Below are 26,817 nucleotides of genomic sequence, written 5' to 3'. Positions count from 1 at the left end.
TTGATGAGTTTATAAAATATGAAACTCAGATGAACCATGTTATTCCACAAACAATTTTTGAAATTTCGCTTTATAAATTTTATCAGCTTTATTCTGTAACTATAGTAGTAAAAAACCTGTCAATATCCTTTCAATTTAAGTATAAATAGAGCTGTAATTTTTTGTTACAATCAACAAAACTTTAATGTTATATTATTTTACATTGCTGTTGTAAAAATTATTATTATTATTGCAAATCAGCACAATTTAATTTCATAATTAAACTAAATATATTTGAAGACTTTGCCTGAATTAAAATAATTTTATTTTAACAATAAGATTTATGATTAGTATAGCTAAAGAAATTTTGGTGTTATATTATTTGAAGTTGTCATGTTTTAATTTACTCTGACATTAGGATAAATTTGATAGCTAAACACAATATATTAAACTTATTGTTAAAATAAAATTTATTATAAACTGTTCAAATGACTTATAATTCCTTCTTTTCATCTGTAGATTATTTGCACGGTTTATATGTATCATATGAGAAACAAAATTTTAGGGAGTAGGCGCGAAGTGATAGAGTTTAAAAGTACTATATAACTTATTTCTGAAATACGAAAAATTTTTGCCGACTTTATGTAAATTAATTACTTCACTTACTTGCAGAAATATGTCATGTTTTAGATAAACTGAAGGGAAAAGTTCAGCAAAATTCATTATTATAACGAATCTATTATTTTTAAAAAGTTAACACATAAGAATTCAGCAATTATTTGTAGGGTTTATATCTATCATGTGAAAAACAAATTTTTAGGAATTACAATCAGAGGTTCGTTTTCTTGGAGTTTAATATTCTTTAAACTCTTTGTTAATTATATTTAAATAAATACTCAGTAATATAAATTTAAATGTATAGAAATTAATTAAAATGATAATATTATTGATAATAAGTTAATATTAAATAAATAAATGTAATCATATTATATATAAATTTTTTACATATATTTAAAACTAATCTAATTGTACGTACTATAATATATAACTAATACAGATAGTGTTACAATTTTATTATGTTTTTAGTTAGCTTAATTAAATAAGTTGTTTTTAAAATAAACCACCTTATTGTTGTAAAATTTATTCTTAAAGTTCGTTGATATATAATAATTTTCATTGAGGTGAAATGAGTTTATAATAATAAAAAAAAATGTATATAATCACAGTTTCATTTTATAAATTTAATATCTTTAATTAGAGTTTATCAGTTAAATAAATATTATTTCAAAGAAATTATGGTTTAGTATAAACCGTATAGTAATTCAAAGTTTAATAAGTTGGATCACACAGTATAAATTTGATTTGAAGAAAGACCATTTTGTAATATTATTATTATCATTATTGCTACTGTACAATTTGAGTAAAATTCTTGTAATATATCTTTTACTTTCATTTCATTATAGTAACTAAATTTTGTAAATTTTAAAAACAAGTTTCATTTCAATTCAATTACAATATAAATTTTAAAAATTATATTTTTATAGATTTCACATTAACAATTTGATAAAATGGATGAAATAATTGAATATAATCGTGATATAATATCAAAAATAGGAAGACGAGACAACATTTGATACATTAATGAACATTCTATATGGTCGGTAATGAAATCTTTTCGTTATTTTCTTATTAAATATAAAATAATATTAATCCTAATTTTTATTTATATAAAATTACAGAATGACATGCCGATAGATTTTGAAGCATTTCAACTTATTGACTGTTGGCCATAAAAACATTAAACAGTGATATACGAGTTATCCTTGATTTCGAAGCTTTCACGATTCGAGACGAAAATCTTCCATTCACCACCTTATGTAGACAAATTGGGTTTGTAGCAAGACATACAAACAATTTTGGGTAGATAGATTTTTATAATAAATTCATTACATTTCTTTATCAAATTAAATTGGGAAAAATAATGCTTATTCCCGTTGTATTACTATTATTTTAATATAAAAAGTAAATTGTAATTTAACTTATTGTTAAATACAACAAAGTAAAACTAAAATGTAATTGATTATAAAACAACCATTACAACCATTGTTCTGTTAAATTTATTAATAAATTGTATTCTACTAATGTAAAAATGTACTTCCCCTCAGGAACAGGGAATTTTCCTACTGCTAATCAATTCATCACTTTTGATAATTTATCACCACGAGATAACAAAAATCTGTTAAATTTGGAAAATTTTTTACACGAACTGCATTTATCACATAAAAAACATAATTTTGGAAGTTGGGAATGTCATATGAAATTTTATTTAATTTATATAAAAAGTACGATATAATACAAGAGAGGGCAAATTTAATTTTTTAAACTTAACCGAAACAATATATAACATAAAAAGTTCCATCATTTGATATTGAAAAGTTGAGAGTACCTAAATCCTCAAATATTGGCAAAAAATGGGCAGATAGAAATTTTTATTCTCTTAATGCAACTACAATTATTTAGACATCGAACTTCTTTGGATGTCTAAGATTGGATAATATTTTAAAAAATTGTTATTACCACAAATATTTTAAAAAGAAATGTTCTTTTTGCAATATTCTATCTTACGAACAATTCTTAAACAAAAATTAGCTATTTTCAAAATGAATACATTGTATAGGTATTTAATAAATAAGTAAGAAATATAATTTAAATAATTATTATATTGAACTATTTCCATATTAGAACAAATTGTAAAAATTATTAATGCAAATTAATTTAATAATTAGAAAGAATATATTAAACTTTGCCTTACTGTTATATTATTATTTCAAGTTGTCCTGTTTTAATTTACTTTTTATATTAGAACAAATTGTAAAATTTATTATTGCAAATTAATAATTAGAAAGAATATATTAAACTTTGTCTTTTTGTTATAACATTATTTCAAATTGTTGTGTTTTAATTTACTCGACAAATTTTTATTTTAAAAATTACCAGTGCAACTTATTTTCTAATAATAAAATATTATTTCAAATTGTCATGTTTTAAATTTACTGAAATATTAGTATAGCAAATATTCTCAACCGCGATATTTTTAAATTTAAGTAAAAATAAAAAGTAATTTTTCATTAGAAGTTTCAACACGATGAATTGTAAGTATATATCTAGTTGATATATTTTAAAAAGAAATTTAGTTACCAGCCTGCAAAAATTGAATCATTTTAACTTACTCAATAAATTTTTATTCATTTAATAATTAATACAGAAACTTTACCTTATTGTCAAAATAAAATGAATTTAATTCAAATTTGTAATTAGAAAATTAATTTTGTGATCAAATATTGTTAAAATAAAATTAATTTAATTCAAATTTATAAAAACATTTAATAATTAATTTAAATTTGTGATCAGTATGTCTCATGAAATTAATTTTGTGATCAGTGCTACTCAAACCACTACTACTCACTGTCGAATGCTTTTCTGTAGTCTATATATGCCATGTGTATGTTTCTGTGTTGTCTGTGTGCTTGCCGTAGAATGACTGAATCTATGAGTAACTGTTCCTTGCATCCCCTGTGGTTTCTACGACAACCTTTTTGTTGTTCTGTTTGAATGTCGTGTTCTTCAACATGTTTGTATATTTTGTTTGCAATACAGGATGTCAATAATTTGTAGAGTGTTGGAAGACATGTAATTGGTCTGTATTGTGTGGGGTCTATGGTATTGTTGTTTTTAGGTTTCATGTAGGTGATGCCCTGAGTAAGAAAATTTGGCATGTCTTGTGGATTGATGATGATGTGTGTTAGATGTTTAGCTAGTTCCTGGTGCAGTGATGTAAACTTTTTGTACCAGAAATTGTGAATGTTGTCTACACCAGGTGTCTTCCAGTTGTGTGTTCTGTTAACAGTGTATTGGAAATCATGTATGTTTATTTCAACACAGGGCATAGTTGGTATGTTGTGCAAGTTTCTGTTCTCCTCCTCAATCCAGCCTGCATCAGCATTGTGCGTGACAGCACTGGACCAAAGAGAAGACCAATATGTTGTGAGTTCTTCTTCTGTTGGTGTGCCACTGTGCTGTGTATCAGTGTTTGCTTTGTTATTAATTTGTCTGTAAAAGAGTTTTTCATTGTTTGTAAATAATTTATTTTGTTGTTTTTGTAGTGTACATGTTTTGTATCGTTTGAGTCTACGTTATTATTATTATTATTATTATGTTGGGTTAAGTGAGATATACTCGGTTAACACCGGTGGCTGTGTACTATGCCGGACCAGCGTCAAGGCATAGTAACCAAAACAGAAATTAAAGAAGTGTATCAGTGTGTGTGTCTGTATTCAGGAATTTTCTCACAATATGACATGTATTCAATATAGTGGCTTTCTGCAGTGTGATGTATGTGTTTCTATTCAATTCCAATGTGCCCAGGCTTTTGTGTAGTATGTGTGGTATGACACCTGTAGAGGAGAGAACAACAGGTACAATAAGCACCCTATCCATCCTCCACAGATGCCTTATTTCCTGGGCGAGTTCTGTGTACTTGCTAATTTTTTCAGTGCATGCGTTTTGTATATTGTGAGTGTTTGGAATGGATATGTCTATAATGTATGTGATTTTATTGTGTTTGTCAATGAGTGTGATGTCTGGTCTGTTGTGGTAAATTGTTTTATCTGTGATTATGGCTCTGTCGTAGTACATTTTGTGTGTGTTGTTTTCCAATACTGTCTGTGGAATGTATTTGTAGTATGGTTCGTGGATGTCTAATAATTTGTGTTTCTTTGCAAGCTCTTGGTGTATTATATTTGCTACTTGGTTATGTCTGTGTAAATAATCTGTCTGTGCCAAGAGCTTGCAACCAGAGGTGATATGTTGTATAGTTTCTGGCATGACGTGACATTTTCTGCATGTGTCATTTGTGAGTGTTGCATCTTTGAGTATGTGTTTTCTGTAGTTTTTAGTATTTATGACCTGATCCTGTATGGCAATCATGAATCCTTCCGTCTCCCCAAAGAGGCATCCCCGAGCTAACCAGCTGTTTGACGCAGTTTTGTCAACAAAATCCTGGGCTAGATCGTAAGGATGCCTGCCATGGAGTGCCTTTCGAGCCCATGATTGCTTAATGGTGTCTATGCTTTTTATATGTTGTGTTGTGTCCATATGATGTGAGTGTAAGTTTAATGGTGTGTTATTCGAGTCTGCTAGAGTTACTGCTTTATGTAATTGTGATGTTTCTTGTTTTTTGTAGAAAAACTCTCGCAGTGACTGTATTTGTTTGTAGTGAAGGTTAACTATGTCAATCAGGCCACGTCCGCCATCTTTACGTGGAAGGGTTAATCTTTCTGTGGCGGATTTAGGATGATGTTGTTTATGCTTAGTAAGTGTAGTTCTTGTTTTCCTTTGGAGTTGCTCAAGATCTGTGTGAGTCCAATGTATAACTCCAAAAGAATATGTGAGTACTGGGATGACATATGTGTTTATTGCTTTAACTGTGTGTTTTGCATTTAACTCTGTTCTGAGAATAGCATTTAACCTACTTTGGTATTCTTTAATTAATCTTTGCTTTATTTGTGTATGTTCTGTTAGTTTGGCCTGTTGGAATCCTAAATACTTGTAGAACTCGCCCTCTTCCATGGATTCAATAACGTCTCCATTTCCAAGTGCAAAATCTTCTTTCTTCAGGATTCCTTTTTCTATGTGAACTGTTTTGCATTTATCTAGGCCAAATTCCATTTGTATGTCCTTGGTGTATGAATGTGTGATTTGTAGGAGTTGATGAAGTTGTTTTTGTGTGGATGCATAAAGTTTTATGTCATCCATGTACATGAGATGTGACAGTGTAAACTGTGTTGTTTTTTCGTGTCTGATATTGTAACCATATTGCGTGTTGTTTAACATGTTGGATAATGGGTTCAGGGCTAAGCAGAACCAGAGAGGACTCAAGGAATCTCCTTGAAATATTCCTCGCCTAATAAAAATTTGGTTTGTTTGCATGGAAGTGTTACTAACCCTGAGATGTAGTGTTGTTCTCCAGTGCTGCATAGTGTTTTGAAAGAATGCAATGAGTGATGGATGTATTTTGTACATGTGTAGAATATGTAGCAGCCAACTGTGTGGAACACTGTCGAATGCTTTTCTGTAGTCTATATATGCCATGTGTATGTTTCTGTGTTGTTTGTGTGCTTGCCGTAGAATGACTGAATCTATGAGTAACTGTTCTTTGCATCCCCTGTGGTTTCTACGACAACCTTTTTGCTGTTCTGTTAGAATGTTGTGTTCTTCAACGTGTTTGTATATTTTGTTTGCGATACAGGATGTCAATAATTTGTAGAGTGTTGGAAGACATGTAATTGGTCTGTATTGTGTGGGGTCTGTGGTATTGTTGTTTTTAGGTTTCATGTAGGTGATGCCCTGGGTAAGAAAATTTGGCATGTCTTGTGGATTGATGATGATGTGTGTTAGATGTTTAGCTAGTTCCTGGTGCAGTGATGTAAACTTTTTGTACCAGAAATTGTGAATGTTGTCTACACCAGGTGTCTTCCAGTTGTGTGTTCTGTTAACAGTGTATTGGAAATCATGTATGCTTATTTCAACACAGGGCATAGTTGGTATGTTGTGCAAGTTTCTGTTCTCCTCCTCGATCCAGCCTGCATCAGCATTATGCGTGACAGCACTGGACCAAAGAGAAGACCAATATGTTGTGAGTTCTTCTTCTGTTGGTGTGCCACTGTGCTGTGTAACAGTGTTTGCTTTGTTATTGATTTGTCTGTAAAAGAGTTTTTCATTGTTTGTAAATAATTTATTTTGTTGTTTTCGTAGTGTACATGTTTTGTATCGTTTGAGTCTACGTGCTTTGGCAGCAAGTTTTTGTTTTAGTGTATCAATGTATTCTGTAATGCGTGTGTTGTGATGTTCATGTTTTGTGTGTGTTTTTATTTTCTTGAAAATGTTTTTGAGCTGTTTCCTTAATTTGGGTGTTATGTTGTTTTTAGCGTATTGTGTCAGCTTGCCTAATTGCTGTCTAATGTCATTTATTTGTATTTCTATTCTTCTCTGCCAGGCAGGCTTGTGATAGAATTTTGTTTTCTGTGTGTTTGTCTGTGATTGTACTTTCAGCCCATGGTGTGTCACTACTGTGACTGCTCCAGCATAAACTAATGTATGAATGTCTGCGAGTGTAGAAATTGAATGAATGTAGTGTGGTAGTAAGTGAGTGTTTACGTAATTTAGTGTTTTTCCTACTTCCTTTGACGTGTTGATTTTTGGTATTCGTGGTCGTTGTGTGGGATCTGTGCCTGTATATTTAGTGAGTGTTTCCTGAAATATATGTGAGAGTGTATTAACTAAATCCATGTCTATGTTATCAGTGATGGATGAGGAAATGTCTGTAGTATCATTAGTGGTAATTGTTGTATGTGTGTTATTATCAATGCTTGTTGCTGGATTATCCTGACAGGTTACATGATCTTCATTAATGTTAGATGTTTCTGTCTGTTGATGTATTTGATCAGCAACCTGTTGTTTGATAAGTTCAAGTGTTGTTTGTGGAATAAGGTTGTTGTGTATAATTGTTCTTTTTTGATCAACAACCCTTTGTTCGGTGACAGTGAGGTGAGGATACTGTTGTGTGAATCTATGGTGTAGTTGTTGTCTGTATGCTGTCATGTTTGTTTCGAGTTTTGTGATGGTGTAGTAACTACGGATGATAAACTTGTTCATTTCTACTGTCCATTTCATCCGTTGGCGTGGTTTTCCAGTCTTTGTGGTCTGTGGATGCATTGCCACAGAAACACCAAGGCTGGGTTTGTTCCTCACATCTGTTGAGGGCATTGCAGTAGCCATGCTTGGGCCGGTGCTGCTTTCGCCACCGGTAACCAAGGGAGACTGTGGCCTATTTTTCGAACGTGAGCCTCTGCCTAACCCACGAACGCGGACCTTGTTAACCCGGGCGACGTCCGAGCCGGTATCACACTTTGATCTAGTTATTACCATGATGAATATCTCCACAGAATGTGGGCGTGGTCACTCTTAGCTTCATTTCTCCCCATAGACCTTACTGGCATGGGTGTCCCTACCAGGAGCTTATGCTCCAGCCTGCATTGCCCTATGGATCAGTAAAATTACTGGGCTCTCCCACCACGACCAGGTGGTGACCACGGGAGAGTTATTATTATTATTATTATTATTATTATTATTATTATTATTATTATTATTTAGTGTAACGCTTGACGTACACACACACACACACACACACAATTATTTCAACATAAGTAAGAGTGACAATGTTGAATAGAATGTGCAATTTTTCAGTTCACAATACTATAGCTTACTATAACTTTTTCATTTTGTAGCTGCATTGTTTGTTAGAATAAATATGATATTACATTAATTAAAATTGGATTTTTAAAAAGTAATACAGAGAGGTTAGAATTAAAATTGTTAAATTGTAATTACTTAATTGAAAAGGCTGAGTGACTGTTATTTTAAATTATAGTTAATTTTGAAAATAAATTCTAAGTCTAATAGGATAATTTAAAAATTAAATATGATGATATATGTAATTACAAAGATTTTAAAAGTAATGTCTTTGCAAATCTTCAACATAAACCTAATAATCGGTACATGTCTGATTAATTTTCTATGGCGATGTCTTTGTTTTTCAGTTCATCTTTAATTTTATCACATCAAATATGACTTGATACAACCAAGCTTAGAACAATTTCTAAAAATTTGAAAATATTTCTATGTTCAATTATAAATATAAAAACTAAATAAGTATTGATTTTTTAATATACAGTAATACTCCAAGTTTCGTAAGTAATGCAGATCATATATTTTAAACTAACTGGAGAGAGACTTTTGTAGTAATGTAGACCATAGACTTTTATGTAACTTGAATTTTACATAAGTCAAATCTGTGAATTGCTTATGTGTAACTACATAATTAATAACTCAATACTGTATTTATTATTATATGTGTACTGTACATATATTATTTATTATTTTTTGTGTAAAAGAACAATAGAAATACAAAGTACTATTAAAATGAAGGAGTTTCACAAATAACCAAAGATAGTAGATGAACAAAGAAAACTTTAATTGTACTATTAAGATAATGTACAGGTTCGTATACCAGATGCCAGGCAATCTCGATTCTGACACACGACACTTGTAATATTAATTATTACTAGAAACAGATAATCATCAAACCATACCGTGCAACAAAATCTATAGGATTGGTGAAAAATTTCAACACTGACCATGTGGTATAACATGTATACAATAACATAAAATAATCTAAAACTAAAACCTATAACTAATTATATTACTAAAGAATAGGATAGAGGATAGGACAGATTGAGGGAATAGAGAAATGGGTACCCAATGTTCCGTATCCGAATTCTTAAAGTGGTTACTTGTGTGTGGATCTTTCTTTGATGTCGAAAATCGGAGGTTACTGTTCTTGTCACTTCAGAATTAATTACTTGGTTCTAATATTCATGTTTCTGTTCCTTAGACCATCCAATGGCTTCTCAATGGCTCTCTCCTCTATAGTTTACATCCCTCATCTATTCCGCATGGTGCCAAAATTTACCGGAATATCTGACACTCACATCTGTCTCTTCCACGGCTCAAACCCCAACTCTCTTCACTCCCTCTCTATTGCCCTCCAGGCTATATACCCTTCTATTGTTTCACAAGGTTCATTATGCCCATATAAGAAAATGAAGTTTGAATAAGGAAATTCCAGAAAAGATAGACAATAGAACAAAAGAGGAAAACTATGAAAAAGAAATAGAAATAATAATAAAATATAAAATACGTGCATATAACTACAGAATACATGTGGCGCACAGTCACAGTACATATATAAACAAAACAAAGAAAAAAACAAAAATAATCTGAAATATTAATAGGTTATTTATTAAACAAATCACTGGAGGCAAACTACTGTACACTAATGACATGAAACAATACATATAGAAAAACAAGCAATGAAGATGCACTTGATTTTGCTGCTCAACCTTCGCTGAGTACTGTAGAAGAATCTTGTTTATGAGAAAGAGGGCCCAGTATGCTTGTGTATGTGCTTACAATTAGACCCGTAAAGTAAAAGATTAGCAGAGTAATAAAGTAATAAATTGGTACAGTGCAAAAGAAAGAAAGGAAAATAGAGAGAGAAGGAATGAATGAATGTTTGAAATAGAATAATTCTTTGTAAAATTACATGTTACTCAGATTTTTTCCAATTTTTGAGATTTACATTTTATGTAACTGCTAATTTACATCATATGTTACATAACACAGAGTATTACTGTATTACTATATAATAAATATGAAGTTTATTTCCACAAAAAATTTTAAAAAATTCTTGAAGTAATTATTAAATTAAATGTAACAAATTAATTTTAAAAGTAATCATATTTGAATTTATGGATACATTACATTAATTATTAGTTATTTAATTATGTTATTAATTATCTCATTTTATACTATTATTTTTAATATATTAAAAAAAATGTTTTTTAAACTTTTATTTAAAATTTATATATATCTTATTTTCGATTAGAGTATTTATAATTACAAATTACTGAAAACAAAATTAGAATGTTATTAAAATTAAAATATTAAATATTTTCTTAATTTAAAAATTTTAAATTTGTCTCAATTAAAATGAAATATCACATATAAATTCCTTTTCATTTGATTATGTTTGTTTATACAGGGTGTATCAATACAGTGGTTACAAACTTTCAGGAGAGATAGAGTACACCTAGACGATGGGAAATCACACAGTAATGCATGGTTGGAAACGCTTTCTTGGCGGGGTGGTCCGGTGCATTGGCTTGCTCGATTGTCAGACCTCACTTGCCTTGACTACTTTCTCTGGGGGTACGTCAAAGCACTGGTGTACAAAACTCCCATTAACGGTGCTGAGAAACTTGTTGCATGCATTATGGCAGCTGCTGGGGAAGTCCAGGACATGCCCGGTATTTTCGACAATGTTAGATCTTCAATGTGCCAGAGATGTGAGGCCTGCATCACAGCCTGGGGTCATAATTTCGAACATCTTCTTTGATTTTTGCTGTACTAAGAATAATAAACATGTTTTCTCACCCTGTTCATGTCCTTCCTTTCTTGTGTACCAGGAAAGAGTTTCCGACCATGCATTGCTATGTGATTTCCCATCATCTAGGTGTACTCTATCTCTCCTGAAAGTTTGTAACTACTGTATTGATACACCCTGTATATTATTCATATGAATAGTTCAGTATTTATTTGCAAATTTAAATAATTATGAATAGAAATTTGTATTTATTTATTTAATCAATTTTAAGATATTCATTTTGTAGACTTAATTTTCAATTAGTTATTTAATGATGATGATAATTAATGTTATAACTAGAATACTATATTTATTATCTATGGTAATATTTATACATCATTAAAATATTATTTTTGATTTCTTAAGTAATATAATTATAAAAGAATTAAAATATATGAAACTGATTTAAAGCTATTAGTGGTTTTATATATATAGTTTCATATGTTAAAATCAAATCGGATAAATAGTTTTTTTTTACCATGTCACGTATTTTTGGATCAGCACCAGCTTGTATTAGAATTCTATAAATATTAATACTTTCTTTTCTTGATGCAGCCGTTGCATAATGTAGAGCTGTTCTTCCATCCTGACAAAATTTGAACCGAATGAATCAATTATATCATATAATATTTATGTAGAATGATATTTCAATTATTGTATGATTTTTATCATTAAGATTTTAATTTTCTTAAACTGTTTACCAATTTAAGAATTAATTTAAGTTTTATTAAATATAGTAAGGTTAATTGAATATCCTTATTTATAATTTTAGAAAGATGTTTTTGAGAATCATCAGTAAGTAAACAAAAAATTAATTGCAAGCAGCTTTGCCGTCTTTTATTGCATTAAAAAAAGTACTTACAGTTAATGTTTTGTTTTCTTTTTTTCTTTGAGATTATATTACATTCTATATATTATGTACAGAAGAACACACCATAGGAGATTATGAGGAGAAGCTTGTAGGCAAAGCACAACATCTGCATATTGTGTATTAAAAAGAAGTTTCTGTCCTCACAACATACCAGTTAATTACAGAACTATGCAGCTGGACCTAAGTTAGTTGAAAGTGATTTGACCACACATGAATTCTGTACAATTAATTTCCATTTGGCAGTATTAAATGATGCTTCTCATATAATCAATACACTGTATACTTGTCCCAGATGCTTTGCCTACAAGCTTCTTCTCATAATCTCCAATGGTGTGTTCTTTTGGAAAACACTGTATATACCAGGGGTTGCCAAACTTTTTTATCGTTGACGCCCACCAAAAAGTTTGTGTTACAAATAAAAAAAAAAGCTCTTACTATTTTAACATATTTCTTTTAATTTTACATTTTTTACATTTATTGTATATATGTTAATAATAATTTTTGTAACTGACAATTAATGAGACGGATAAGCTTGATGATCCTTAGCAATATTAGCAATATTCGGTTTAAAATTTGTAAATTTTAGTCTTTTCATTGATCCCTGGGGTTGAAATTGACCACTTTGGCAATCCCTGGCATATACACACTATATATATAGGATTAGCACAAAAGTCAGCTCCCTACCTCTAAGTAGTAAGGGGTAGGGGTCTGATATTTGGGAGCCACAATAAGGGTCTAGAAGAGCTGCATGTGGCTCATGAGCCATAATTTGACCATCATGGCTATATTATCATCATATTTAGATAATTGAATCCCCAAATTTATAAACATTTGTTTTATTTTTTATTAAACTTTTTACCGTTTGCATTTTTTATGATATAATATTAAAGAAATCCAATATATAAAACAAGGAGAATAGTATTTACAAATATTGTAAAACTAAAAGGCTTTGCCACCTCTATAATTTAAAAATGTCTGATAAACTAATTAATAAAAAGTCCAACCACTAGTAGGTTAAGGAGTCCTATCATTTTTATTTTGATAAAATATTTTTCAAGCATTGGTTTAAAAATTGCTATAATTCTAACATATTATACCATTATTAGCTTATCAGTGGTTATACTTGTTTAATTTTTACTATGGAGTCAATAGATAAAACTAGAACTCCAATAAGCTAAAAAAAAACAACTTCACAAATTCAAAATTATTTACATAATACTCATTTTGTGCTATTATGTACAGTACATTAATTTTTTTGGCAGTTTCAATGGGTTGACTATGGGAAGAATAAAAACTCCAGCTTTAGTGGTGCCTATGAGAAAAGGGCTGTTTTGAGATGTTAGCTAAGGAACTATTTTGTTGTTACAAACTCACTTTTATAGTTTATTGGAATTTTTTTAATTTAAAAAAAATTTATCTTTTAATTAAAAATTTTTTATTGTACAGTACCTTGTCTGTGATATTGATAATTTCAGGAAAATTATCAGTTAAAAATTTCACAATTTTAGTGTGACCAAGAATAACTGCTTTATGAAGACTTGTCATTCCAAAATTATCCTTGGCTGGAACTAATTCTTCGTTATCTAATTGAGTTCTTAGTTCTGTCAAATCATCACGTGAAACCGCATTATGTATTGCACTAATTCTGTCCATCATCAGTGGTAAGGAATGAGTAATATATTCTTGTACTATTTTATTTCCTGAATTCTCTCGACCTATCATTTCTCCATGACCATCTATAACTGCTTGTTTTAATTTATCTAAATCTTCCTCACTCATCCATTTTCGAATATTTGCAGATGTTATTTCTAAACCTGATATGAAGGCAAAAATATTATATTAAAACACTTAATGTAAACAAAACTAAATAGAAAAATAATTTATTTAATGTGTAATACTAACATTTCGTTATGAATTATTACTTTATTAAACTAACTTAAAATTTGAAATTTATGTAGCACATTATGCTGAGTTTCAACTAATTGTATGTTTTGATTACCATTCTATTTTTTTGTTTGAATTCTTTTATTACTTATACATGAGACATTTAACCTGAAAAAAAAATGAAATATTTTCAAAGTGAAGTATTGCAGAGGAAAATGTTTAAAATAAAACATGTTTGTTTTGAAGGCAGAATGGTAATAGATTTATTTAAAGAATTATTAATTCTTAAATACTTCCAGGAATGCTTTTGCCTCATGCCAGGTCCATGGCAATTGCTCCCCACAGATCCTGCAATGTGGGGGATCTATCACTCTTCGGGTCCCACAACTGGAAGACATTTTTATGTTTGTTACACTCAAATAACTCAAACTTAAGTATGTTTATTGCATGTAATTACATTGGTTACACACAAAAATAAGAACAAAAACTAACAAACTTAATACAGAACAACAGTTTAGAGTGATTCATGACATAGAAAAGACTGACCACTAATTCTCACCTCCCTTCCCATCACATGATTGGAATGTCACAGTTGAGTGTCAAAGGTCACAGTAGGAATATGGCATCCTGACCCAGTAAAATAAACTGACAACCTTATAACAATTTCAACCACAGTAGAACAAATAACAAACCATTTGCACACATTCTAATATTGTAACATATAGTCAATACTAAAATAGTCTAACACTGCCCTGAATAAAAGATGATTGGTCAACCACCAGACTGCAAAGCAATTTTAATTAAAAACTTCTAGTTAATTTCTTGTAGAATGTATAAATATATGAAAATGCACAAATAATTATTTTTGAATATAAATATTATTTTCAATTACAGTTTCTATCTGATGGTACTGTACAAAATTTTCAAAATTAGATGAATGATTGATAACTCATCCAAGTGGTCAGCACATTGAACACAACCTGCTGGGTTTTGACTGATATATAGCATTTACTTGGTAACAAAAGCAAAGTGCTTGTCTGAATGCCTCCAGAATCATGTGAATTTAAATTTGAAGAATTTCAAACTATTGTTCATTTTGAATTGTGTAAATTGAAATAAACTATTGCTGGAACAAAGTGAAAGTTACTGAAAAGTTTCCTGCATTCTAGAAGAACAACTGGTATTAATAAGTTTTGTATAATAATATTTTTACTTTCTGATGTCAGAGAACTTGACATTTTTATTTATTTTATGACCCAATTTAAATGAGTCCTACTGAAGTAGTTTTTAGAAGAGAATATTGAGAGAAGAAAAAGACAATAAAATATAAAAAATACCAAACTAGACAGATTTTTCAAATGGATGAAGCTGAAAAAAACTTAATTTTGACAATGCAAGAGTCAGATGAATGTGAACAAAACAGTACAGAAGAAATTACAGACAATTTAGAAAGAGTGAGTACATCTACAGTCCATCATTTAGAAAATAGAAACAATGAAAGACCTACAGCAGTAAGTACAGCACATTTATATTATCTTCTGATCATGCATTGTACCCAATTGATATTACTGATGAAAATACACAAAAATAAACTGTAAATCTAGGATCATGCAGACCAAAAGGTACTTTTTTCATAAACTCCAATATCAAATGTTCTTTGTCTGTTAAATATTGTTCGTTTAAAACTGTTGGAAACAGTATTTAATTTAGTAAGCAAAAATCAGAGAGAACTCAAGGGGATGCTGTCAGCAACTGGCGCCAGAGTTGAATAGGCAAGAGAAGGTGTACGTGAAAGCAGAGCTAAGTCTCCTTATATTCTTTTTACGATAACTGACAAGTTTGTTAGAGTAATTAAACTGAAAGTGTCTCTACTTGTAAGAAACACAGCATAACATTAACAAAAACAAAAATGGGACAAGAAATAGAAAGAAAATGGCACTGTTATTCTCCTAAACTAACTGTCACATACTGTGAGCTGTATTTGTTTTTTGCAGATAGAAATAATTAAAATTATAAACATAGTTGGATACATCAGCTAGTTAAAAATAAACAAAAGTAAAACCAAATTATATTTATTAATATATATAAATGGGCCCCCACTAAAAACAATTTTGGGTTGCATTTATGCATCTGAATATGTTAAAGTTGTCTTGAGATTTGCTCCTGGATCTGCAGCAAGTGAAAGGGGCCCTCTAAAACATTTTGTGTGACCTTGCTGTTCTGTTACGGGCCTGCCTCTCACTGTCAGATTCTATAACTGTACAAAAATAATCAATATCATACAAATGAACTGGGTTATTTTCAGGTTATAAGAATACATTTTTATTTACTTGGACAGACTATTTAATTCATAAAAACAGGTTTAGAAATATTGTATATGGTAATGATGTATTATAATTAAATCCTATGTTACATTGATTTCAGAAGGCATTACTCACAAGGGGAACCCAAGAGGTTGTCATCACTGATTTCAATGAAATTTTGTGGGTGTATAGTATTTACTTGTACTTAGACTCTGTCAAAGCTGCAGAACTCATTATTTAGGCATTCTTGAGAAAAATCACAATTAAAGTTTTTCTAGAACTATTAATACCTATGCAGAAGTGCCATTCACGTATTCATGGCGTAATTTGTTAAGGTGTGTGAAGAGCATTAATATGCGAGTTCGGATCATGTATGAGAAATTTTTTTTATGTTTATAATTTAATCTTGTTATTAAATTTGTTATGTACAGTTTTTAAAGTCATTGAAAATTTATTTATTTTTTTTTGATTACTCCATATTTAGAAAATACATATAACATTATAATCACATTTTGTATTGTTTAATGAAATGTAGGTTCTTATATTATACATATCAATACATTTATATTACATTTCATATGTAAGGCCTAATCTAATCCGGAAAGAAAATTATATGAAGATTATACTTTCTGTCTGGATAGTTCAGTTTTACTGGAGAGGTAAGGGTGTCACTAGAGTTAATCGGGTGGATCCCTTTGATGTAGAAAGGGAAGCAACCAAAGTTGACAGCTAGATTCTCTTTTCATTCACCAGTGATCCCAATGATCCCAATGATGGACAATATAAATAAAACCATTAAGAATACCACACAAATTTTTATAGAAGATATTTTTGCTTATACTGTATTTGGTTTGTGAGATATGGATATTCTATAGTATCTACGAGCACGAGTGCACTTTAGCTATCTTCTGAAAACCGATAGAGAAATAGCCAATCGTGAAGATGCTATTAAAATATACTCTAATTCACAACCAGTTGGGTGCACCAGTTTTTTGTGACATGTTGAAATATGCATTGTTCAACACGCAAAAGAAATATTTTCAAAAACATTAATGAAGTTTGTTTTCCACCCTCTGTTATTAAAACAAAATGTAAAGATTGTGTGAAGAAGTAGCAATGATTATTTGTGCATGGTGCACTGAACCGTTATGTTTTAATTGTTTTTATGATACCCAAAATGTCATGTTCTTGTGAAACAGTAACTATAAGTATTTATTAAATGAATATATTTTTTGTGCCAAAAAGTTTAAATTGTTGAAAAATAATTTTTGAATTTCCTGATATTTTACAAAGAATAATAAATTTAAAATTCAATAATTAAAAATGGAATAAAAATTGTACATAATGAATTTAATAATAAGATAAAACTTTTGTTTACATTTATAATTTAATCTCATACAAGATTCAAACCTGCATATTAACTAATCACACCTGCAATGCCTTAACTAATCACACCACACCATGAACATGCAAATGATGCTTCTGCATAGGTATTAATAGTTCTAGAAAAACTTTAATTATGATTTTCTCAAGAATGCCTGAATAGTGGGTTCTGTGGCTTTGGTAGAGTTTAAGTATGAGTAAATACTACACATCCACAAAATTTTGTCAAAATTGGTGATGACAACCTCCTGGATTCCCCTTGTCAGTAGCAAATATTCTTATGCTATTATTATTTGTTATTTCTGTCTAGTTGTAAATTCTGACAAAGAGAATGAAAGTATTTCCAAAGTACTTAGTAAATATTCTTGCTCTAAACAAATAAGATTGAATATATAGTCTTCCAAAAATAATTCTACCATTTTAAGTTATTGCAGTTATGTTAATTATTATATGAGAATGTCATAATGAACATTAAAACATAGACAAATGTGGAACTAGGACAGTTTTCCAATCACAATTTCTCAATGCATGCACTTTGTCACATGGCATATGTCCAACTGATATTAAAATTCTTCCTATACTCACTATGGCATATCCATTGTCACTCCTACAATTCTACAGTTCCTGCAAACTACTCACATTGCACAATGACAAGTAATTCTGACTTTGCAAACTGCAGAATGCAAAATGCCTTCTCTGTTATGGAGTCACTATTTTCATTTATGGCACTTCCTAGAGGTAGTATACAAGATGTTGGAATGCAGATAGGAGATGAAACTTGGATAGTTACATGTTGCATACTTCTTAGTTAATAATTAACATAATTACAGTAATTTGAAATGATAGCATTCGTTTTGGAAGAACCTGCGTTATTAATCAGGTCATTAATTTTCTGTTTTGACAAATAAAATTTAATAATGTAATTTAACAAATATAAAATTTGAGACTAAAGATAATGATTACATTTTAATTTAAAATCTTACGTTGTAGTTTTAATGGAGGCAAAGGTGGCAATGATTTAATTAAACTTTCTGTTCTGGTATCAAACACATTACTTGGAGTATGTTGCCTATCTTCATTATCCTGAAAACAAAATTGAAACAATTAAATATACATCAAATAATTTTGTTTGCTTGGAATTGCATTGTGTCAATTCTTGTTTGTTTGCACATGGAATATTAATCAGAAGGAGAAACTGAATTCCTAAATTCATTTATTGTGATTGATAGAAATAACGATGAAAATTACAGGAAAAAAAAAACCAAACAAAGGCAAATGTTGGAATGGATTAATGTTCCATACACAGACAAATACATCAAATAACTTGAATTAACTTTGTTACTAACTCAGATCTGCATTTTTTGCACTGCTGTTTAGTGTAAAATATCCTGCTATGATATGTCTGATGCATTCTTTTTTTCTTTGGCTATTGTCATTTGTAAAAGACACTTTTCTGTAGATTTTGACTTTTATCCTTCAATAATATTTTTAAGTTGGTGTATTATCAGAGAATATTGTAAAAACTTTTACTTCAAAACTTCTTACACGGTGGTGATTGATTATTTTTATTTCATTTCCTCTGATGGTTTCAAAAGTTCAATTATCTCTTTATTGGTTTTCAGTCTTTATTACAATTTTGTTTTTAATCATAAGAATTTTTGCAACATTTTAGATATATATTCTTTGATGATTATCATTCTTATCTGCATTTTCTAGCAAAAGATTTATTTTAACTGTATTTTTTAATAAAATTTTTAATTATGGAATTTCAAAAATAGTTATGTTAATTACTATATCTTCTTGTGTATAACTTGTACCAGTATGCAATCCACAATAGTGTATAACACAGAAAATTGCTAACATGAAAATAAAACCTTGCATAACCTGCACCACTATGTACTCACACCAATGGAAGTAGTCATTGCTCCATAGGCACAAGTTTGTAATTGAAGTTTAAACTCAGCACATAACCCACAATTCCTTTAAAATGTATTTCAAATAGGCCCACAGATAACTCATGGGTTGTATGCACAAAAATATGGTAACAATAGAAAATATGTATTACAATGTATTTTCTGTTTAAAATACATTTTTAATTTTTGCATAAAACATCAATAAAATGTTTGTTTTTCAAACAAAATTTGCTCTAAAAATGATATTTACAATATGAATTTGAGAAACATGCAAAAAATACTACAATCTAAAACAATTTTATATACAGTATTTATAAGTTTTATATTATTTGTAAATCTGATTTAAATTATTTTTATTGAATTAATAAAAAAATATTTTAAAAATTTTGACAGGTTTAAATAGAGAAGCACAAGCGCACACTTTTTATTTGTAATTTAAGAAGTACAGTAGAGCGTCGTTTATCCAAAAGCCGGTTAACCGAAAGCTTTCCAGTCGGACTGTGTCGTGCCGAATCGAATGTTTTTGATACTAGATTAACTTCTAAAGTATAATTTTTTTGTTTTTATATTTTTCAATATATTTATTTTGTTTGTACAAAATAAAGAAATAATTTTTAACGATACAATAGCGTCGATTATTATTATAAAAATTTTCATTAGGTTTAAAATCGACGAAAATTCAACGCAAAGCGACACGCCAACGGAGAAAAATTTCAACATCAGATAGGTTAATATATTTTTTTGTACATAATCGGTTATCCAAAAAAATCAGTTATCTGAACAACCCCAGTCCCAATTGATTTGGATAAACGACACTCTACTGTATTTCAGAAATTGAATAACTTCATTAGAAATAAAATATTCAATTAAAAAATATTAGTCATAATTTAAGTTTTACTTACTTTTTCTTCATTTTTTAAATCTGATATTTCATCATCTTGCTCTTGACCTGATTTCTCAGATGTACTTGAACTTGAAAATCCATCTTTTCCCATTGATGGTGGAGTCTCTGAAATTTTTTATTTGATAATTAGTAAATAATAATAATAATATTACAGTAGTATGTCATACTTCAAACAACTCTAAATTCGAATGCTAAATTTGAGAAAAATTTGCTTTGGAGTTCAAATGATGTTTCAAAGTATAAACTGTGCATGCAGTGAAAAATGCACTTGAAGCAAAATGAAATCTGTGGTGCATCTCAAGACATCTCTCTCTCACTATATGCTCCTTTGTTTTCAGGGCTATTTTTGATATCTTTGGTTAAATAAGTATGTAAAGTGTTCTGTGTTATTCATCAATTTTTAACAATCTCTTCCTGCAATTTTGTTTGTCAACAGCTTTTGGGCATATGGTACGATTTGTATTCTTTAGTTCAAAATTTCCCAAATGGAACTTATCAAACTATTTTTGACATGTTTGAAGTTTAGGAGCACCTTTCCCAAACACATTACAAATTTTTTTTTACTGTTTGTCTATTGAGATATCCTTTCTGAAACTCATAAGACATAATAAGTCAAAGAGAAAAGTTGTAATATTGACAAATTAAGATGAAAAAGGAACTTATTGCTGAGCATGAAAGCAGTACACATGTGGTACATCTGGTAGCCAGGTTTAATTAAGATGTTGAAGAGGTATGCAACCAGTAAATGCAGTTTTGTTTCATTATACAGTATTTATATATATTATTTATTGTTTTCATGTTTTAATTTGTTATCAGGGCATTTAATTGTGTTACTTTTACCTTAAATTATGTACTGTACATTAGCTGTTTGAAGTTTATGGGAATGGGTATTGTTTAGGGTCTAGGAATGAATTAATTGGGCTAAAATTGAAAAAATTGTAGACTATAAATTCCCACTGTTTCAGTCTGTCTGTTGTCTTTCCTTAATCTCGAGAACAGAGTTTTAGATAGATGAAATCCAAAACCAGAACTTGTTGAAGCTAGAATTGGTTTTGTAGGACTGAAACAATTTAATTCTGATAACAAAAAAAAGTTTTCTGAGAGCATAAATTTACAATTATTTCATAAATATTGTGTAATAAATACATAAAAGTATGTTAGATTCTGAATTAAAATACACTACTATCTGCTCTTTTTGCTGACAAGTTCTATTTAAATATACAAGAACAAAAAAAAAAAAGATTAAATAGAGTTAATAAGATGATAGTTAAGTTGTCATTCTATAAATTTTCAATACCAAATGTATATGTTTTAACAATAAAAATGAATATGAATAATAAATTCAAAAATTGTAATGACACAGCTAACACATTTTGAGTTGATGTAAATATACATCAACTCAAAATGAATCATTAGAGAAGTTTCACTTAATTTTTTAATTCTTAGATATATTTGGATATATAGTACTATAACATTGATCAATTTATATAAAAATATTTTAACATTTATAATAATTGAATAATTTAATTGATAAATGTAGTGCTCTCTTGCTAATCTGAACTCTGCTTAATCAAAACCAATTTTGATTATTTTTTGCTAAATGTATTACACACTTTATATAAGTGTATGTACCAAATAGAGTATAAATTTTTTAAAATACCAAATTTATTCTAATAAACAACACAGTTGCCAAATGAAAAAGTTATAGACAGCAATCTGAAATAATAAGTGTGCTGTCTATTGGAGGAAGTAAACTTGATTAGTTAGTTAAACTTATTTAAATTATTAATAAACTGAAAAATTGCACATTCTATTCAGCATTGGCACTTTTACTGTATGTTGAAATGAAGTGTGAGTGTGTTGAGTGATGCATCATTACTCAAATAAGAATAATAAAGTGAAAAAACTTAATGAATTTATTTCATTGGGAGTTATCCCCAAATAATAGTCACCCTCTAATACTAAGCGCACACTAATAAACAGCACAGTTGCAAGCTGAAAAAGTTATAGACAGCACACTCTTTATTAGAATAAATATGGTATATATATTTGTCTGTATTTAGTTTCTTTTTCTTTTGTGTAATCTCACTAATTCAAACAACTTCCTTCAATAATTAGTTCAGATTAACAAGAGTGTATTGTCTTAGATAATTTTATAATAATGCATGCTTACGTCTCAGAGGAAGTTTTGATCTGGTATGATTAATAATGTTAGCCATGTGTGTTGCATTTATCCGTTGGTTTCTTCTGATCACTTCATCAATTTTTAGTAGTTCTGGATGTTGTAAATAATAGTCTGGAATTTTTCCTTTCTGAAAATTTAATTAGTATATTTTAAAATATCATTTTATATTTTCATAAACTAATTCAAGTAAAATAATTTAGTAATATAAAAATTATGATATAAATATTGAAGTTTATTGTAATAATTAAGTACAATGCTTATTATACTTGTATTGATATATATGACAGATAAAAAAACCCTTTGTCAATTTTAAATTATTTTAATAAACAATAAGTTTTTCAATTTCATTGTAATGATTAAAAACTGACAAATTAGATTTATTGTTTCCATTAGAGACAGATAAACAAGAATTTAAAACAAGTGAAAATTTGGAGGTTTTATGATATGCAATCAAGTATGAAATTTCATAAATGTATGTATCATAAAGGTTTATGAAAGAACTAGAATTGTGATTAAATTACTATACATGCTGGTATATAAGTGAACTTTTTACACATGAAAAAAATTCTCCAAAAAATTAGGGATTGACTTCTACTGTAGATGTAAAATGCAAACCTTTCCTACAAAATGGTAAAAAATGGAACAGTGCTTTTAACAATTACTGTGTACCACCCAATATAACTAACAGACTGTCACAAATATTCCTGATTAATCCTCATGTTTGGTGAACTTATATTTAACATAGATATTAATACAAAAATAAAAATTAGATATACATAGGCTGACCATAATTTCTTGATACCAAAATGGGAAGGGGAGGTACAGCTGCCATCTCTTATTAAAATTTCATCAAGAAATACAGATGGGCATTATTAACACTTTATTACATTATTATTGATATTCTTTTTTACACTACAAAATCTATAAGTAAATTTCTTTAAAAGATTAAAAATATTAAAAATTAAAGATACAGTCTGTTGAAACAGGAATCACCATTTATTCAGTTTCAATGTTCCAGGATATGATGTAGTGTTTGTAACAGGTGATGCAAATGGGAGCATATAAACAAAGGTATTACAGTTTTCTGCTATTATATACCGCATATAGTAGTAGTGTTGTGATACTACGCTGAGCAAATTATTAATATTTTATCAGAATTATTGATTTTAGTTTAAAATGTCATTGTTATTAGACATGATATAAAAGAATTCTTATGAAGATGATTTACTAAAGACTTTTAGTAATATTCTAGTGCCCTAAATAGATCCTTTTGTCCCCATCCTTTTATTATATGAGCCATATAATTCATTTACATTAGAATATTGTGTTCTATCAATTTCATTTAATTTAAATTTCATTAGCTTGAATATGATGAACATAAGTTTGTTGAAAGCACTAGTGAAAATAAAAAACTGTTAATGCCACACTCAGTGTATATATTTACTTTCCTTTTATTTGTTTTTGTATGACATCACATTTTAGTTTTCTAATGTAATTTATATTTTGCTTCAAAAAAATTGATTTTTCAAATTTAATTTGTTCAAACAGCTTCCTGGAGTCAATTAAAGTTGAAGTATGAGACACCACTCTATTACTATTACTAATTTACTATTTCTGTATCTTATGTCAATAATTATTAAAGCTATTTTGTCATAAAAATAATTCCAAAAATAGTTTTATGATACAATATGGCTATTTTTATTTATGTATATAATTGAATATACAGCTACTTTATGTATTTTTACCTATTCATATTGCATGATCAGTTACTGGTATTTTCTGTCTGTCAGAATATGTTAGTTTGGTAGAATGTGGACTCACTCATAGTGTGGGCTGGCATTTAGAACCCAAGACACATGAGTCCTATTGAGTCGTAAATGTTTTTAATAGAACTCAAGAATATTAACAAACATTTTAAATAAAATTTTAAAAAAAAGCTATAAATTAAATTTTTTAAATTTAATATATGTTACACTTACAATATCTTGAACAGATTTACTAGCACCACCATTTAAAAGAATATTATACATATCTTTATTATCTCGTAAAACTGCTGCATAATGTAATGGCGTTCTTCCATCCTGTAATTATATTACAGTATTTGGAAAGTTAGATTTCTTTTCAAGTTCAAATATAATAATTTTTAAAATATCTTTAAATCCTTACCATATCAGTAATATTTAATGAAAGTGGAAAATTATTCACAATATATTCAGCAACATCATAATTTTCATACCAGACAGCCTTATGAAGTGGAGTTGCACCTAATTGGTCAGTTGCAATTGCAAAACTTTTATGATCTAAAAGTTTTGTAATTTCTTGTAAACGACCTCTCATAGCAGCACGATGTACATCATGAATTCTTTTCTGAAATATACAATGAAATATTTTTGATAAATTCTTTTATATATTGATCAGTCTTATAATCAAAACTTTTTATTAAACTTTAGCCTGCCGCTAAATTTAATTGTTCAATACTTTACCAAATAGAAAGGCACCATTGTAAGAAAGTCATTTATTGTTGGATTTGGTGATGTTTCTCCCAAAAGCAAGCCTCCATGTCCTCTGAGAATAATATCTTCCAAAGCTTCTAAATTTCCTTTATTAATTAATTCTTTTATTTGAACTCTTCCAACAGTAGATTCTAAAATAAATTTATATTTGATTCAAAAATATATTTAACATAATTGAATATTTTTTCCAAAATAAGTTCTGCCTACAGTCAGGTTACTGTAATGTTTTCCTGGTAGAGGAGATAACAATCTTTTTTAAAAAAATAAAATCATACAGAAAATAGACCCAGTCACTTGGAAATCTAGTTGAATATATATTCTGTTCACTCATCAATTTGTTACATTGAATATACAAATTGAATTTAAAACATGAAATAAAAAGAACATGGAAGCACAAGAAAAAGGGTAAAACAACAGCATATGTTGGTTGTTAATGTTAAAAATATCATGAAGCAAAAATTTAAACTAAGGTAGAATTTTGTAAAACAATTTCCATGTGATGGATAATGATCTGCATTGTGATAGTTAATACATCCATATCTTCTATTAGCCTTACAGATTTCTGTGTCTTAGTCTTGTTGGAATTTTTAGCCACAAACTATCAAAACTTAGCAGAACTGATTTTGGGAACATGAATTTTAATTTATATGTTGATTTAATAACATTAAAAAATTAAAAAAACAACTTTTTAATATATATATATTTTTGATAAAACTTACTAAAGTATCCTTTTTTAGAATTCATTGTTGAATTTGATTTTTTTGGTTTAATCTTCCTTATATCATTATTCAAATATCCATCTCTTAATTCCCGAAGTGTTGTTTCATCTTGTATTTTCATGTAATGTTCAGGTAGATTACCATACTGAAAATATTGCAATTTACATAATTCTGTATTTAATTTAATACTAATGAAATGATAGCAAAAATTTTTTAATATCTTATATATTTATATATTAAATTTAATTCTTAATATATAAGCTTTATTATTCTCATATAATTATTTGTTTCATATGAAAAAGTTTTGTAACAGAAGAAATAGTCTTCACGATTTGCCTCAAGATAAAGGTTTACTCCAATACGTGAAACCAAAGGAACCAAAAAGTGTTCCTTTGGTGCAAAAATGGACAAATTGTGAATATTTTACCCATTTTTTTTTTCTCTACATGAAATTTTAAATAAGTTTTCATTATCTAGGTTAATTTTTAATTAAATAATTATAAGCAAAAATAAATGTATGAATCATTTTGAAACTGTGATCTGTTTTTAGAAAATTTTATACATATTTTTCTATTATTGTATCATCAGTATACACTATTGCAAAATAAAATACAATAATATATGAGCTAATTTACAAAATTTTTACAATATTTAAAAATATAATATAAAACAAGCAATTTTTTATTGTGACATCCTTACAATGCTAGGCTGCAATTTTTCACCACAGTGCTTTTTATTTTAGTAGTGACTTGTCCCTGTACATCATATTTTTCCTGTTAACAATGAAGTCATGCCGGTCATCTATCTAACTTGAGTCACAAACTGGTGGCCGTGGGCCAGATATGACTCTGTAAGGCTTCTTATCTGGCCCACAGCCTTGATGATTTTTTTTCTAAAAATCAATATTTCAAACATTTTGCAGCAGTTAAAACAAAAAATATAAACATCAAACTGTTTATATAAGTTTTAAAGGCCTGGAAACAAAAGGGCCTTTGTTAGAGCCTTTTTTAAATTGCAGTATATTTTGATTTATAACATTTATATTTACATCATTTTGATATT

At 28.8% G+C, this 26,817-nt stretch overlaps 2 protein-coding genes across 2 annotated transcripts in view; one reads left to right on the top strand and one right to left on the bottom strand.

The window, feature by feature from the left end:
• The window catches only part of LOC136988229 (uncharacterized), a 90,406-nt gene that overhangs the window by 27,734 nt on the left and 35,855 nt on the right, over positions 1-26,817 (bottom strand). Inside the window, 9 exon segments of the mRNA XM_067286083.1 lie at positions 11,559-11,666; positions 13,401-13,765; positions 18,505-18,604; positions 20,337-20,443; positions 22,512-22,650; positions 24,503-24,604; positions 24,690-24,890; positions 25,007-25,167; positions 25,756-25,900. Of these exon segments, the coding sequence (XP_067142184.1) occupies positions 11,559-11,666; positions 13,401-13,765; positions 18,505-18,604; positions 20,337-20,443; positions 22,512-22,650; positions 24,503-24,604; positions 24,690-24,890; positions 25,007-25,167; positions 25,756-25,900 (1,428 nt within the window).
• LOC136988255 (coiled-coil domain-containing protein 34-like) overlaps positions 1-26,817 on the top strand; it is a 104,989-nt gene that overhangs the window by 48,018 nt on the left and 30,154 nt on the right. The gene's annotated exons all lie outside the window — the stretch shown is intronic.

Source organism: Centruroides vittatus, unplaced genomic scaffold (assembly GCF_030686945.1).
Source record: "Centruroides vittatus isolate TY-2023 unplaced genomic scaffold, ASM3068694v2 scaffold_324, whole genome shotgun sequence".
In the NCBI taxonomy this organism is placed as follows: Eukaryota; Metazoa; Arthropoda; class Arachnida; order Scorpiones; family Buthidae; genus Centruroides; species Centruroides vittatus.
This window is presented reverse-complemented; position numbering and strand designations above follow the sequence as displayed.